Here is a 15,506-nt window from a genome sequence, read left to right on the forward strand (position 1 = left end):
GACTCACCAACATCAACATCAAGGAGGGTGACGCCCTCATTACAGACAAAATAGAGGTAGCAAGCAGACTTAACATCTTTTTCACCAACATAGCCACAACTCTCGTTAACAAGCTATCCCAACATTCTGGTCGCTTTGGTGTAGAACACATTAAAGCCTTCTACAGAAAGCTAGGAGTAGTCAACAACAATTTCAAATTAGAAATGGTCTCAGCTAACGAGGTGCTTAATAAATTGAGCGCGCTCCACCCAAACAAGGCCACCGGCCTTGACAATATCCCCTCCAGATTCCTCATGGACTCTGCCACCACCATTGCCCCAATAATCACTCATATAATAAACCTCTCAATCAAACAAGGCCAAGTACCCGAGGATTTCAAGATAGCAAGAGTAACCCCCCTTTATAAAAAAGGAAGCAAATTAGAACCTGGTAACTACCGACCTGTTTCTATTCTCAGTTCCATTTCGAAAGAAATAGAGAAAATAGTTTATGAACAGGTTGATAGATACCTTGCTACTAATAAACTAATGTACAAATTCCAATCCGGCTTCAGAACAAACCACTCCACTGACACATGCCTTCTCTATCTGAACGACCACATCAAACATGAGGTGGACGCGGGAAAATACTGCGGCATGGTCATTCTGGACATTCAGAGGGCCTTTGACACCGTTAACCACGCTATACTGTTGGATAAGCTCCGAGCAATCGGATTCGACGAAACCTCATCAAGCTGGATGCAATCTTACTTGAAGGGGAGGAAACAGGTGGTAGAGGTGAACGGCACCATGTCCCGTCCCCTCTCAGTAAGCTGTGGAGTCCCCCAAGGCAGTATACTAGGACCTTTACTGTTCCTAATATACGTGAATGACATGCCATCAGCATGCCACTGTGAATTGTTCCTGTATGCGGATGACTCGGCCCTGCTGGTATCCGGCAAGGACAAGTCACAGGTGGAACAAATCCTCAGTGCTGAACTCCTCAATATTTGCACCTGGCTCGCTGACAACAAGCTATCCATACACTTAGGTAAAACGGAATCCATCCTATTTGGGTCCCATATCAAACTTAAGAAGGTCAGTGATTTCACTATAAAAGTGGGTGACATTGTTATCACCAGGAAGGATGAGATCACCTACCTAGGTTCCATTCTAGACGCTAATCTTTCCTGTGATAAAATGGCAACCAAGGTGATTAAAAAGGTCAACCAAAGAACGAGATTCCTCTACAGAATCTCCTCTCTGGTCAACAAAAGCACCTTGAGGATTCTAGCGGGAACTCTCATTCAACCCTTCTTCGATTACGCTTGCACCTCCTGGTACCTCATCCCAGAATAAGCTAATCCGGTTACTTTTAGACCTCCACCCAAGATCACACCTCAATCCAACCCACTTCTCCAAAGTGGGCTGGCTCAGGGTGGAGGACAGAGTAAAACAACTTGCACTGAGCCTAGTCTATAAAATCCGCTACACCTCCCTGATACCGAAGTACATGTCCAACTACTTCCTTAACGTAAATGACCGCCATAACCACAACACCAGGGGGAGCTCCACAAACCACGTTAAACCCAGATTTCGATCTAACAAAGGTCTTAACTCATTCTCTTTCTATGCCACATAAATGTGGAATGCACTCCCAACAGGTGTAAAAGTAAGTGCATCTCTATATTCCTTCAAAACCGCTCTAAAACAACACCTCCAGGCAACTTCAACACTTTACTAATACCCTCCTCCATTCACATCCCATCTCCCCGGATTATAAACAACTCAAATGTACTTCTAATGTATATACTTGTTCTTATGCTATGTGAACTCACTATGTTCTCTGCTGGCTGTACATATCCTACTAAATAAGACCTACACTGTTTCAATGTCCACATTTCTCTGTTGATGCAATTGTTGATGACTGAAGTTCTGATATCAACCAAAGCTCCTCATCCCACCCCCCGGATTGTAAATAATGTAAATAATTCAATGTACATACTATGATGATTAACTTGTGTGATGACTGTATTATGTTGATAGTATATATTTGTACCATGAATTGATTAACGTGGACCCCGACTTAAACAAGTTGAAAAACTTATTCGGGTGTTACCATTTAGTGGTCAATTGTACGGAATATGTACTGTACTGTGCAATCTACTAATAAAAGTATCAATCAATCAATCAATCAATCAACAATGATAATGCCGGCTGCAAATATATATATATATTTTTTTTACCGCAGTCAGGTAAAGTAACATGTCACAGTAGTCAACAATGTCATGCAGTACAAATTCGGATCTGAGACAAATTAAATTGTTTGAAAAAAATCTGGAGCTAAAGATGTGTGTATCACAATCCTACTGTGTGTGTAACATGTGAAAATGTGTGTATTATAATTTTATCTGTGTGAAAGATGTGAAGATGTGTGTATCCATCCATTTTCTACCGCTTGTCCCTTTTTGGGGTCGTGGGGGGGGGGGGTCGCTGGAGCCTATCTCAGCTGCATTTGGGCGGTAGGCGGGGTACACCCTGGACAAGTCGCCACCTCATCGCTGGGCCAACATACTGAAGATGGACAGACAACATTTACACACACATTCAATCAACTTATCCCCAGGTGCATGTCTTTGAAGGTGGGAGGAAGCCGGAGTACCAGGAGGGAACCCACGCAGTCACGGGGAGAACATGCAAACTCCACACAAAAAGATCCCAAGCAAAGACAGCTCAGGACTTTCGTATTGTGAGGCAGATGCACTAACCTCTGTGTCACCATCATACTTGCCAACCCTCCCGGATTTTCCGAGAGACTCCGGAAATTCAGCGCCTCTCCCGAAAACCTCCCGGGACAAATTTTCTCCCGAAAATCTCCTGAAATTCAGGCGGAGCTGGAGGCCACGCCCCCTCCAGCTCCATGACCTGAGTGACGTGTCTGAGAGCGTGTCTGCCCAATGACGTTATAACTGTAGAATGATCGAAGGGCGAGTTCTTGGTTTCTTATGTGGGTTTATTGTTAGGGAGTTTCATTAACGTCTTCCCAGCGCAGTAACAACACACAACAACAGCAGTCACGTTTACGTCTACCACTCTACCGTAAGGCAGTTCGTCTAACGTAAACAGCACGTGACACTCTTAAACAGGACAATACTGCCATCTACTGTACATGCACCACAACACCTCCAGGCAACTTCAACCCTTTACTAATCCTCCTACATTCACATCCCATCTCCCCGGATTGTAAATAACCGGATGTATTTCCAATGTATATACTTGTTCTTATGCTATCTGACCTCACTATGTTCTCTGCTCGCTGTACATAAGCCCTACACTGTTTCAATGTCCATTTCTCTGTTGATGCAATTGTTGATGACTGAAGTACTGATATCAACCAAAGCTCCTCATCCCACCCCCCGATTGTAAATAACTCAATGTATATACTATGATGATTAACTTGTGTGATGACTGTATTATGCTGATAGTATATATTCATACCATGAATTGATTAATGTGGACCCCGATTTGAACAATTTGAAAAACTTATTGCGGTGTTACCATTTGGTGGTCAATTGTGCGGAATATGTACTGTACTGTGCAATCTACTAATAAAAGTTTCAATCAATCATGCATATGTGACAATAACATCTACTTTAGAAAGTACAGTGCACAACTACGCACACAACAGCTGTAAATATACTCCTCCCCTCTTAACCACGCCCCCCCCCCCACCTTCCGGAATCGGCGGTCTCAAGGTTGGCAAGTATGGTCACCGTGCTGCCGATGTGTGTATCACAATCCTTATATGTGTGCAAGATGGGAAAGTGTGTGTAAAACACTGATTGATTGATTGAAACTTTTATTAGTAGATTGCACAGTACAGTACATATTCTGTACAATTGACCACTAAATGGTAACACCCGAATACGTTTTTCAACTTGTTTTAGTCGGGGTCCACGTTAATCAATTCATGAGTATATTTTGCTGTAAAGCAGACTCTAGGCCTTATATTAGGCAAATCTGCACAGTGGTTTTGCGTACTGTGTGTAGACTTTTGTTAACAGTGTGAAAATTAAAAAATTGAGTGTGTAAGCAAAGCAGGGCTTAAAGAGGGGTTAGTGCGTCTGCCTCACAATACGAAGGTCCTGCAGTCCTGGGTTCAATCCCAGGCTCGGGATCTTTCTGTGTGGAGTTTGCATGTTCTCCCCGTGAATGCGTGGGTTCCCTCCAGGTACTCCGGCTTCCTCCCACTTCCAAAGACATGCACCTGGGGATAGGTTGATTGGCAACACTAAATTGGCCCTAGTGTGTGGATGTGAGTGTGAATGTTGTCTGTCTATCTGTGTTGGCCCTGCGATGAGATGGCGACTTGTCCAGGGTGTAACCCACCTTCCGCCCGATTGTAGCTGAGATAGGCACTGTCACGCCAAATTTCTTCCCTCTACAACCCCCCCCCATTTACTTCTGGGGTCATGATTAATACAGATGTTTTGTTAACGCTATATTATAAAAATACAGACGTTTTGTAAACGCTATATTATAAAAAAAAAAAATTTAAAAATGAAAAAAACAATTTAGAAACACAAGCTATGGGATGACGTAAGAGGAAACGTGAGGAAAAGTGACCCCGGAAGTAAATGTGTCATCCCATAGCTTGTGTTTGTAAATTGTTTTTTTTTTTATAATATAGCGTTATATTTTTATAATATAGCATTAACAAAATGTCTGTATTAATCATGACCCCGGAAGTAAATGTGTCAACCCATAGCTTGTGTTTGTAAATTGTTTTTTTTTTATAACATAGCGTTAACAAAACGTCTGTATTTTTATAATACAGCGTTATATTTTTATAATATAGCATTAACAAAATGTCTGTATTAATCATGACCCCGGAAGTAAATGGGGGGGGAAGAAATTTGGCGTGACAGCACCAGCGCCCACCGCGACCCCAAAAGGGAATAAGCGGTAGGAGATGGATGGATGGATGGAGTGTGTAAGCAATTGGAAAAAAAATGTAAAAACACAGTCTTCACAGTGACGTGAACACCTAATAACGACGAGCTTCCGCTTTCAAAATAAACGTAGAATTGGCTGCTTTTATTTTGAAGTTCGGTACCCGATGTGATCACCCACGCTAACTTTGCTAGCAACCCTGGAGCATCAGGATAACATTAGCTTGCTAGCTTAAAACTCTGCTGTCAACAGACGATTATTCGCGTTAAATCATCGATGAGTCGCAAAAGAAACCCCAGTTTCTCGGACACTAACCTGTCCCCACGGCTCCAGGGTGCTTTCATGGAGCCAAGCGGGTTGACGGACGGCGATTTCCTGGCCGTGGAGCCCGACGAGGAGTTGCTGTGTTCGGTCAGCGACATCAGCGAGCACCTGGGCAGGAACATCAGCGTGGTGCTGGAGACTGCGCTCGCCGAGATCCGCCAGGTGGTCAGCATTAGGATAAGGGTGCTCAGAATGGAGCTGCGGGAGAAAACGGAGGAGATCGCGGCGTTAAAGGCGAGGCTGAGCGACAGCAAGGAGCTCGTAGGAGCGGGTGTGGAGGCGGAGGCTGCTGCCTGTAAGAGGTCCGAGGCGCCTTCCAAGCTGCCTAACGCCGACCCCAAGAGAGCCAAGTCCGCCCTGCCAGGGGTGAAGAAGGAAAACATTGACGCCATTTGTGACTACCTGATGAAGGACAAGAACTCCAGAGGGGGCGCAGAGATGGACGGGGAGCAGAGCGGCCAAGAAAGCGATGACAGGGGGGCTCGCCCGGAGGAAGAGCCGCAGCCCCTCAACCTGTGGCCGGACAGCGCGCTGGCTGCCTCCGGGCCTGGGCACGCAGACGCCAGTGCGGAGGACATCTTTAACATGCTGCCCACTAGCAGCAAGCGCATTTATGACTACGAGTGGATGGCTCCCATGGAGTACTCCGCTGACCTGAAAGGTAAAAAAACAAAACAATACATGTCACTATCGAAACACAATGTAGGGGGAGCTACTCAGTGGCCTATATGTTAGAGCAGTGGTTCTCAAATGGGGGTATGCGTACCCCTGGGGGTACTTGAAGGTATGGCAAGGGGTACATGAGATTTTTTAAAGTATTCTAAAAATAGCATCAATTCAAAAATCCTTTATAAATATATTTATTGAATAATACTTCAACAAAATATGAATGTTAGTTCATAAACTGTGAAAAGAAATGCAACAAAGCAATATTCAGTGTTGACAGCTAGATTTTTTGTGGACATGTTCCATAAATATTGATGTTAAATATTTATTTTTTTGTGAAGAAATGTTTAGAATTAAGTTAATGGATTTCTATTGCAAACCCCAAAGAGGGCACTTTAATTATGTGTAGAAATCTTTATTTATGATTGAATCACTTGTTTATTTTTCAAAAAGGTTTTTAGCTATTTTTATATCTTTTTTTTTCCAAATAGTTCAAGAAAGACCACGACAAATGAGCAATATTTTGCACTGTTATACAATTTAATAAATCAGAAACTGATGACATAGTGCTGTATTTTACTTCTTTATCTCTTTTTTTCAACCAAAAATGCTTTGCTCTGATTAGGGGGTACTTGAATTAAAAAAATGTTCACAGGGGGTACATCACTGAAAAAAGGTTGAGAACCACTGGCCTATTGGTTAGAGCAGTGGTTCTCAAATGGGGGTAAGCGTACCTCTGGGGGTACTTGAAGGTATAGCAAGGGGTACATGAGATTTTTTTTAAATATTCTAAAAATAGCAACATTTCAAGCATCCTTTATAAATATATTTATTGAATAATACTTCAACAAAATATGAATGTTAGTTCATAAACTGTGAAAATAAATGCAACAAAGCAATATTCAGTGTGAACAGCTAGATTTTTTTGTGGACATGTTCCATTAATATTGATGTTAAATATTTCTTTTTGTGTGAAGAAATGTTTACAATTAAGTTCATGAATCCAGATGGATCTCTATTACACACCCCAAAGAGGGCACTTTAATTATGTGTAGAAATCTTTATTTATAATTGAATCACTAGTTTATTTTTCAACAAGTTTTTAGCTATTTTTATATCTATTTTTCCCAAATAGATCAAGAAAGACCACTACAAATGAGCAATATTTTGCACTGTTATACAATTTAATAAATCAGAAACTGATGACATAGTGCTGTATTTTACTTCTTTATCTCTTTTTTTCAACCAAAAATGCTTTGCTCTGATTAGGGGTTACTTGAATTAAAAAAATGTTCACAGGGGGTACATCACTGAAAAAAGGTTGAGAACAAATGGCCTATAGGTTAGAGCAGTGGTTCTCAAATAGGGGTACGCGTACCCCTGGGGGTATTTGAAGGTATGCCAAGGGGTACGTGAGATTTTTAAAAAATATTATAAAAATAGCAACAAATCAAAAATCCTTTATGAATATATTTATTGAATAATACTTCAAGAAAATATGAATATTAGTTCATAAACTGTGAAAAGAAATGCAACAAAGCAATATTCAGTGTTGACAGCTAGATTTTTTGTGGACATGTTCCATAAAGATTGATGTTAAATATTTCTTTTTTTGTGAAGAAATGTTTAGAATTAAGTTCATGGATCTCTATTACAAAACCCCAAAGAGGGCACTTTAATTATGTGTAGAAATCATTTTTTTATGATTGAATCACTTGTTTATTTTTCAACAAGTTTTTAGCTATTTTTATATCTTTTTTTCTAAATAGTTCAAGAAAGACCACTACAAATGAGCAATATTTTGCACTGTTATACAATTTAATAAATCAGAAACTGATGACATAGTGCTGTATTTTACTTCTTTATCTCTTTTTTTCAACCAAAAATGCTTTGCTCTGATTAGGGGGTACTTGAATTAAAAAAATGTTCACAGGGGGTACATCACTGAAAAAAGGTTGAGAACCACTGGCCTATAGGTTAGAGCAGTGGTTCTCAAATGGGGGTAAGCGTACCTCTGGGGGTACATGAAGGTATAGCAAGGGGTACGTGAGTTTTTTTTAAATATTCTAAAAATAGCAACATTTCAAGCATCCTTTATAAATATATTTATTGAATAATACTTCAACAAAATATGAATGTTAGGTTATAAACTGTGAAAATAAATGTAACAAAGCAATATTCAATGTTGACAACTAGATTTTTTGTGGACATGTTCCATAAATATTGATGTTAAATATTTCTTTTTTTGTGAAGAAATGTTTAGAATTAAGTCCATGAATCCAGATGGATCTCTATTACACACCCCAAAGAGGGCACTTTAATTATGTGTAGAAATTTTAATTTATGATTGAATCACTTGTTTATTTTTCAACAAGTTTATAGCTATTTTTAAATATATTTTATCCAAATAGTTCAAGAAAGACCACTAAAAATGAGCAATATTTTGCACTGGTATACAATTTAATAAATCAGAAACTGATGACATAGTGCTGTATTTTACTTCTTTATCTCTTTTTTTCAACCAAAAATGCTTTGCTCTGACTAGGGGGTACTTGAATTAAAAAAATGTTCACAGGGGGTACATCACTGAAAAAAGGTTGAGAACCACTGGCCTATAGGTTAGAGCAGTGGTTCTCAAATGGGGGTATGCGTACCTCTGGGGGTACTTGAAGGTATGGCAAGGGGTACATGAGATTTTTTAAAAGTATTCTAAAAATAGCATCAATTCAAAAATCCTTTATAAATATATTTATTGAATAATACTTCAACAAAATATGAATGTTAGTTCATAAACTGTGAAAAGAAATGCAACAAAGCAATATTCAGTGTTGACAGCTAGATTTTTTGTGGACATTTTCCATAAATATTGATGTTAAATATTTCTTTTTTTGTGAAGAAATGTTTAGAATTAAGTTCATGGATTTCTATTGCAAACCCCAAAGAGGGCACTTTAATTATGTGTAGAAATCTTTATTTATGATTGAATCACTTGTTTATTTTCCAACAAGGTTTTTAGCTATTTTTATATCTTTTTTTTTCAAATAGTTCAAGAAAGACCACGACAAATGAGCAATATTTTGCACTGTTATACAATTTAATAAATCAGAAACTGATGACATAGAGCTGTATTTTACTTCTTTATCTCTTTTTTTCCAACTAAAATGCTTTGCTCTGATTAGGGGGTACTTGAATTAAAAAAATGTTCACAGGGGGTACATCACTAAAAAAAGGTTGAGAACCACTGGCCTATAGGTTAGAGTGTCCGCCCTGAGATCGGTAGGTTGTGAGTTCAAACCCCGGCCGAGTCATACCAAAGACTATAAAAATGGGACCCATTGCCTCCCTGCTTGGTACCCAGCGTCAAGGGTTGGAATTGGGGGTTAAATCACCATAAATGATTCCCAGGCACAGCACCGCTGCTCCCCACTGCTCCCCACTGCTCCCCTCACTCCCCAGGGGGTGATCAAGGGGATGGGTCGAATGCAAAAGACAAATTTCACCACGCCGAGTGTGTGTAAAAATCTATTTAACTTAAAAAGCTTGGTGGTGGACTGAGGAGCTGTAGGCGCAAATTGACAGCCACGCTTCCATCAGTCTTCCCCAGGGGTGTCAAACTCATTTTAGAACGGGGGCCAGATGGGAAAAAAAATCTACTCCCAACTGCCAAATCACGGCGTGATAACTTAAAAATAAAGACAACTTCAGATTGTTTTCTTTGTTTAAATATAGCTAATTTTGAAATTGTAGAAATCATAATGTTGTTTATTTTACACTTAAATTCATTTCCTCCAAGTTTGTTCCAATATTTACAAAGTAATCATTGAAGCTTTCAACTAATTAAAAAAAAATGTTGTCATTATCTGCATTTCTGTATGAGAAGTATTGGGGATGATCCCTCTTAGTGCCATTTAGTAATTGCTGTTGAGGATGACCTTTGTATCACAAATTTTCTATTTATTATTCTTATTGCAAGCATTTTTTTAATCATTTTTTTCATCCACTGTTGATTTTTCTTTTTCTGCTTCCTGCTGAGTTGTTTCCATGGACAATGTATGTCATAAAGTATTATGAACGTGTTTAAACATTTACCATATGCTTCATCAACATATTTTTTATTGTATGCATTGTCCTAATTGAATGTTGCAGTTAATTGTATTCCATCTTTATTTGTCGTTATTTATATTTTCTGAATAAATTATATGATAAAGTTCACCAGTCAACTCCATCCATCCATCCATTTTTCTACCGCTTATTCCCTCTGTGGTCACGGGGGACACTGCTGCCTATCTCAGCTACAATCGATCGGAAGGCGGTGTACACCCTGGACAAGTCGCCACCTCATTGCAGGGCCAACACAGATAGACAGACAACATTTACACACTAGGGCCAATTTAGTGTAGCCAATCAACCTATCCCCAGATGCATGTCTTTGGAAATGGGAGGAAGCCGGAGTACCTGGAGGGAACCCACGCATTCACGGGGAGGACATGGAAACTCCACACAGAAAGATCCCGAGCCCGGGATTGAACCCTGACTACTCAGGACCTTTGTATTGTGAGGCAGACGCACTAACCCCTCTGCCACTGTGAAGCCCATCAGTCAACTCATTGGTGTTAATTTTCAAACCATCAAGTTAAAATATATATATCTAAAAATAAAATTACAGTATGTTATTTATGTAGTTTGATGAAGCCTCACAATACAAAGATCCTGAGTAATCCTGGGTTCAATCCCGGGCTCGGGATCTTTCTGTGTGGAGTTTGCATGTCTTCCCCGTGAATGCGTGGGTTCCTCCCACTTCCAAAGACATGCACCTGGGGATAGGTTGATTGGCAACACTAAATTGGCCCTAGTGTGTGAATGTGAGTGTGAATGTTGTCTGTCTATCTGTGTTGGCCCTGCGATGAGGTGGCGACTTGTCCAGGCTGTACACCGCTTTCCGCCTGATTGTAGCTGAGATAGGCACCAGCGACCCCAAAGGGAATAAGCGGTAGAAATGGATGGATGGATGGATCATTTCCCTCGACTGATGTACTAACACCATGTGGTTTAATTTGTACATATGTAGCATCATCTACAAAGATACAAAGAATTGCGACATCCAGTGGACACACTTAGAACCACTTAGAACAGCTGTTTTATTTCATTCAAAAATTTAGGGTTCATTTTTATAGTTAGCAAACTCATCGCGCGGGCCGGATAAAACCTGTTCGCAGGACTGATCCGGCCCTCGGTTCGTACGTTTGACCCGCCTGGTCTACCCCATGGGCAGACAAATGTGAATGTTGAGAGAATGAATGATAATGGGTCTTCAGTTTAGCACTTTGAAAAGTGCTATATCAAATCTAATCCATTATTATTAGTATATGCACAATAACACAGAGTTACGACATGCAATGAGATAAAGGTTTTTTGCATTCTGGTCTGTATCAATCCAAGACTGGGCAGGTGTATCTAATCTTCTGACTGTTTATATAGTTAAAATTTGACTGTGGCTGATCAAACAAAAATAGCGATGTTCCTCTTAAAGATATACGTTTTCAAAAGATAAATTATATTTTTGGAGAGGGTGTGACATGGTTTCATTTGCAATATAACTAGAACGCCTCCACGCACATACCGTTTGCTGACAAACTCAGAAGGTAGATTTAAAAATGAGACTGTGGAGGAAAGTTGACACCAAACATATCCAATAGACCACAAGAAAGTGTGTTCGAATACAGATTAAAATCATCATAGGTCCCCTTTTAAAGGAAGTTGTCTAATGTTGTAAGTCATCATGGACGTTGAATTCTCAGTGCATTCAATCGATCGCAACTGGACTTTTTGGTTTGTCTTTGAAGGCGTGTCACCTCTCATCCAAGTAGGCATCATCAGTTTATGCTCATAGACTTAGACTGGTCAGCTGCAGTCTTGGAATTAGATTGGTCAGATCTAGAGCTAGATCTTTAAAGGAAGTTGGTATTTGTGTTTGTTGTGCTGTAATTTTTGTGTTTTCATTGTTATTGGACAACTATTGAAAAAATGGAATCAACAGATTTGGATGATGATAATTCAGTTGTTTAATTAAAAAAAGCAGGTAACAAACATGACACAAAATGATAGTAATTTTCTAGGGATGTATATTAAGATTTTATCGATACCAGTATTCATCGGTAGTTTTATCGATACTATATGTAAGTGGTGTAAATAAAGATGTGAAAAATTGCATTTTATATGACCATTTTTTTAGCTGTATTATTTTTTTTTATCATTATGGCTTTCTTATTTGTGAATATTCCAGATCTTACTGCTCGAGGAAAAATCCAATCATCTGATCTTGATTAATATCACCATTGTTTTTAACCTGCCAGTTTTAAAGGATCTTTAGTAAAAAAACAATTAAAGTAGGAATTAGTTCAATGTTTTATTAACATTATAAGTAAATAAGAAAAGTATCGGTAAATAAGAAAAAAACATTCATTGTAAAAATGTTGCAATAAATTAGAGTTTAAATGATTTCAGGTAAAACAAAGCACACACAAAGATGCATCAATTTTTATTTAAACACTGGTGGTCGAACTATGTTATTAGACGTTGTCAAGTTACCATCAACTTAGCAATGAAAATCTATGATCATGTCCACAACTTCCTACCATTGGCATTAGTAGTAGCAAGGTGTTTTTCACAAAGCTTTTGGACGACAAATAGTCATCAAATTTGCTAAATAAACACATCACCTGACACGTAGAAGTCATTTAGAAACTGTTCGGCTCTGTATTTTGGAGTTTGTTTCGTAGTTTGATGTGGCCACGTGCCAAAGAGGCAGGCACAGAGATGACCTGAGAAGGAGGGATTGCTGCCAGCTACTGCTGGTCCTTAGCCAGCCTGGCACCATAGAGATAGGTGTCAAGTAAAGCATGATTTCCCCTTTTATTGTCATAGCATAGCTCGGTTGGTAGAGTGGCCGACTTGAGGGTTGCAGGTTCGATTCCCGCTTCCGCCATCCTAGTCACTGCCATTGTGTCCTTGGGCAAGACACTTTACCCACCTGCTCCCAGTGCCCCCCACACTGGTTTAAATGTAACTTAGATATTGGGTGTAAAGCGCTTCGAGTCACTCGAGAAAAGCGCTATTTAAATATGATTCACTTCACTTCAGTTCTCAGTGACAGCATCTCAGTTCCATTGCTGTGACTTTCTGCATTTAGATGTTGTTTTTAATGAACAGTGTTGTGACTTTGATTTTATTTTGTAGTAGTAGCGACTTCCTCCCGGTCAACTTCCTTTGTTTTCACTTTTATCAAAGTGCACATGCAAGTGACATTGGGGCCCGTGCACGTTAACATTGGAGTCTGAAACAAATCACATTTTACTTGTAGTGTAAACAGTCAGCTGGATGAAAATCAGATCTAAAAAAAAAAAATCTGATTCGGGCCACTTTGGCCTGCAGTGTAATCGTAGTCAAAGTAGGAGCAAGATTGATGAAGAGTTCTGTTTGTCACTCCATGTCCTGTCCCGTACGAGTGGTGTTTCGTAGTGTTTTTTATTTGTTTAATTTTTGGGATTTCATAATGAGTGATTCCATATTTTTTTCCACTCTGCTTGATCTAAAAATGACGATTTTACTGACGACCACATTTTATTTTCTTGTCTCTAGTGTTTTTCAAGGCCAGAAAGTTGCCATTTGAAATGACTATTTTTTTGTGGCATGTATGTTATCAGCTTTTTTTCCCCTACAAAATTAAACAACTAGATGAACATTCTCCAAGTCTGGTGATTCCATAACATTTTCCAGGGTTTGTAGTTATTTATTTTTCGTGGGATTCAAGATTGCCACAACATAATTAACTGTGCAGGCTGCAATAACACTAAGCCAGAGGTTCTTAAACTTTTTGACCTCGGGAACGTTTCCACTACTGAGGGGCCTGGGCCCTCTCAAATATAACACTGAATTGGTAATCTTACTCTTGATTTTAATCGTACCAATCGTCCTATGGCTTTGAAACACTGCAATAAACTATCAAGATAAGTAGAGGTCCAGAAAATATAGGCTTTAAGTTTGAGGCCCCTGGTTGAGCCTCATTATTAGCATTTTAGGGCTTTTAATTGGTGACATTATTCATGTTTTTTTCACCATTTGTAGATCTACTATAATGCCCGCATTGTCTTGCCAGTAATAAAGCAGCCTGCGTGTGAGAATACTTCAGCTGACAGAACCGAGGTAGAAGAGGACGAGCAAGGCTCATCGAGACTAGAACAGACGGTGGCCCGCTTCTCACACGTTCCGCCAGCTGATTTCTCCATTGTGGAGGCCGACCGTGAGAATCCCCTGCAGGGCAACAATGACGGACCACAGACAGGTGGGCAAATAAATCAATAAGATTAAGATCCCCTTAATCAATAACAATCAGTGTTTGATTGTTCTCCCAATTGGTTTCCAGGTCCGCAGTTTCCCAACCACACCTTCATATGTTCTCTGTGCGGAACCTTCTGCCCTGACTCGGCGTTCCTGGAGGAACACATTAAACTGATACACTCGGACACAGCAGGTGTGCAAGCCCTCCAAGCCCTGCAGAGCATTGCCGGAGCTCCGCCCACTGCAGAGGACAGCAGCAGAGTTGGGACGGGACACGATGAATCTGGCAAAGGACAGGCGACGGACAGAAGGAACGCTGCGTCGGACGCCAACAAGCAGGTTAAACTCAAGGGCAGATACGAGTGCGGGGACTGCGGACGCCATTTTAACTACCTAGGGAACCTTCGGCAGCACCAGCGTATCCACACGGGAGAGAAGCCCTTCGTGTGTCCAGACTGCGGGGAAAGGTTCCGTCACGCGGCCCGCTTAAAGAGCCACAGGCTGGTGCACAGCGGCGACCAGAGCCCCTTCCCTTGTCCGCAGTGTGGAAAAGGCTTCTCGGTCCTCTCCGGACTTAAGAGGCATCAGCGCGTTCACACTGGCGAGAGTCCGTATGCCTGCCCGCAGTGTGGCCGCCGCTTTAAAGAGCTGGGTAACCTATACACCCACCAGAGGATACACAGCGGGGCCACGCCCTACTGCTGCCAGCAGTGTGGCCGCAGCTTTCGTCACTTGGGCACCTACAAGAGCCACCGATGCATGCCTGCAGAGTGACACCTGCCTTACAGATGTGATGTCCAAGTGCTGATTTGAACTCTAATTACAGACAATATTAAACATTGATAAATAGGTCATGTACTAATATCATCAACTCACAAAACGTTAAAAATTTTGGGCAATTTATTGACTTACCAGCATCCTGTTTCTTTAATAACACTACACAGTGGTGCCTCCTCTTTTTGTCTTTTGTAGGACACATACAATGGGAACATATGCATTAAAAGCAAACACATGAAAGCATGAGAGAAGACCAAAATAAGTCATATGAAGCCTTTGGGTTTATCAGCGCCCTCGTGTGGACTGTACGAGTAATGCAGGCAGGTTTCCATTCTTTGTGCTATAGTACTTTACAGCAGACATGTAATCTAGTCACCATCTATTGATATAAGTTATTGGACGTTTCATAGGCTGCTTAAAATCTAACACATTTTTTAAAAGGTGCCAAATAAATTCCCAACTGATGTCTGA

At 40.4% G+C, this 15,506-nt stretch overlaps 2 protein-coding genes across 2 annotated transcripts in view; one reads left to right on the top strand and one right to left on the bottom strand.

Moving 5' to 3' along the window:
• LOC133560156 (SH3 domain and tetratricopeptide repeat-containing protein 1) overlaps window positions 1–5,531 on the bottom strand; it is a 32,956-nt gene extending 27,425 nt beyond the window's left edge. Inside the window, exon 1 of the mRNA XM_061912357.1 lies at window positions 5,247–5,531. The gene's annotated coding sequence lies outside the window, so the exon portion shown is untranslated. The remainder of the gene's footprint in view (window positions 1–5,246) is intronic.
• On the top strand, window positions 4,939–15,506 carry znf16l (zinc finger protein 16 like). Its single transcript, XM_061912358.1, has 3 exons — window positions 4,939–5,916; window positions 14,077–14,262; window positions 14,344–15,506. Exons 1-3 carry the CDS (start codon window positions 5,208–5,210, stop codon window positions 15,030–15,032), a joined length of 1,584 nt encoding a protein of 527 aa, XP_061768342.1. The 5' UTR covers window positions 4,939–5,207; the 3' UTR covers window positions 15,033–15,506.

The sequence above is a fragment of the Nerophis ophidion genome, linkage group LG10 (genome assembly GCF_033978795.1).
Source record: "Nerophis ophidion isolate RoL-2023_Sa linkage group LG10, RoL_Noph_v1.0, whole genome shotgun sequence".
NCBI classification, from domain to species: Eukaryota; Metazoa; Chordata; class Actinopteri; order Syngnathiformes; family Syngnathidae; genus Nerophis; species Nerophis ophidion.

What these genes read in the sequence shown, in the direction of transcription:
- znf16l (XM_061912358.1), top strand. Translation starts at nt 5,208, where the DNA reads ATGAGTCGCAAAAGAAACCCCAGTTTCTCGGACACTAACCTGTCCCCA. An exon ending in GTACTCCGCTGACCTGAAAG is followed by an intron (nt 5,917 to 14,076) that starts GTAAAAAAACAA and finishes TTGTCTTGCCAG; the next exon opens with TAATAAAGCAGCCTGCGTGT. An exon ending in CAATGACGGACCACAGACAG is followed by an intron (nt 14,263 to 14,343) that starts GTGGGCAAATAA and finishes ATTGGTTTCCAG; the next exon opens with GTCCGCAGTTTCCCAACCAC.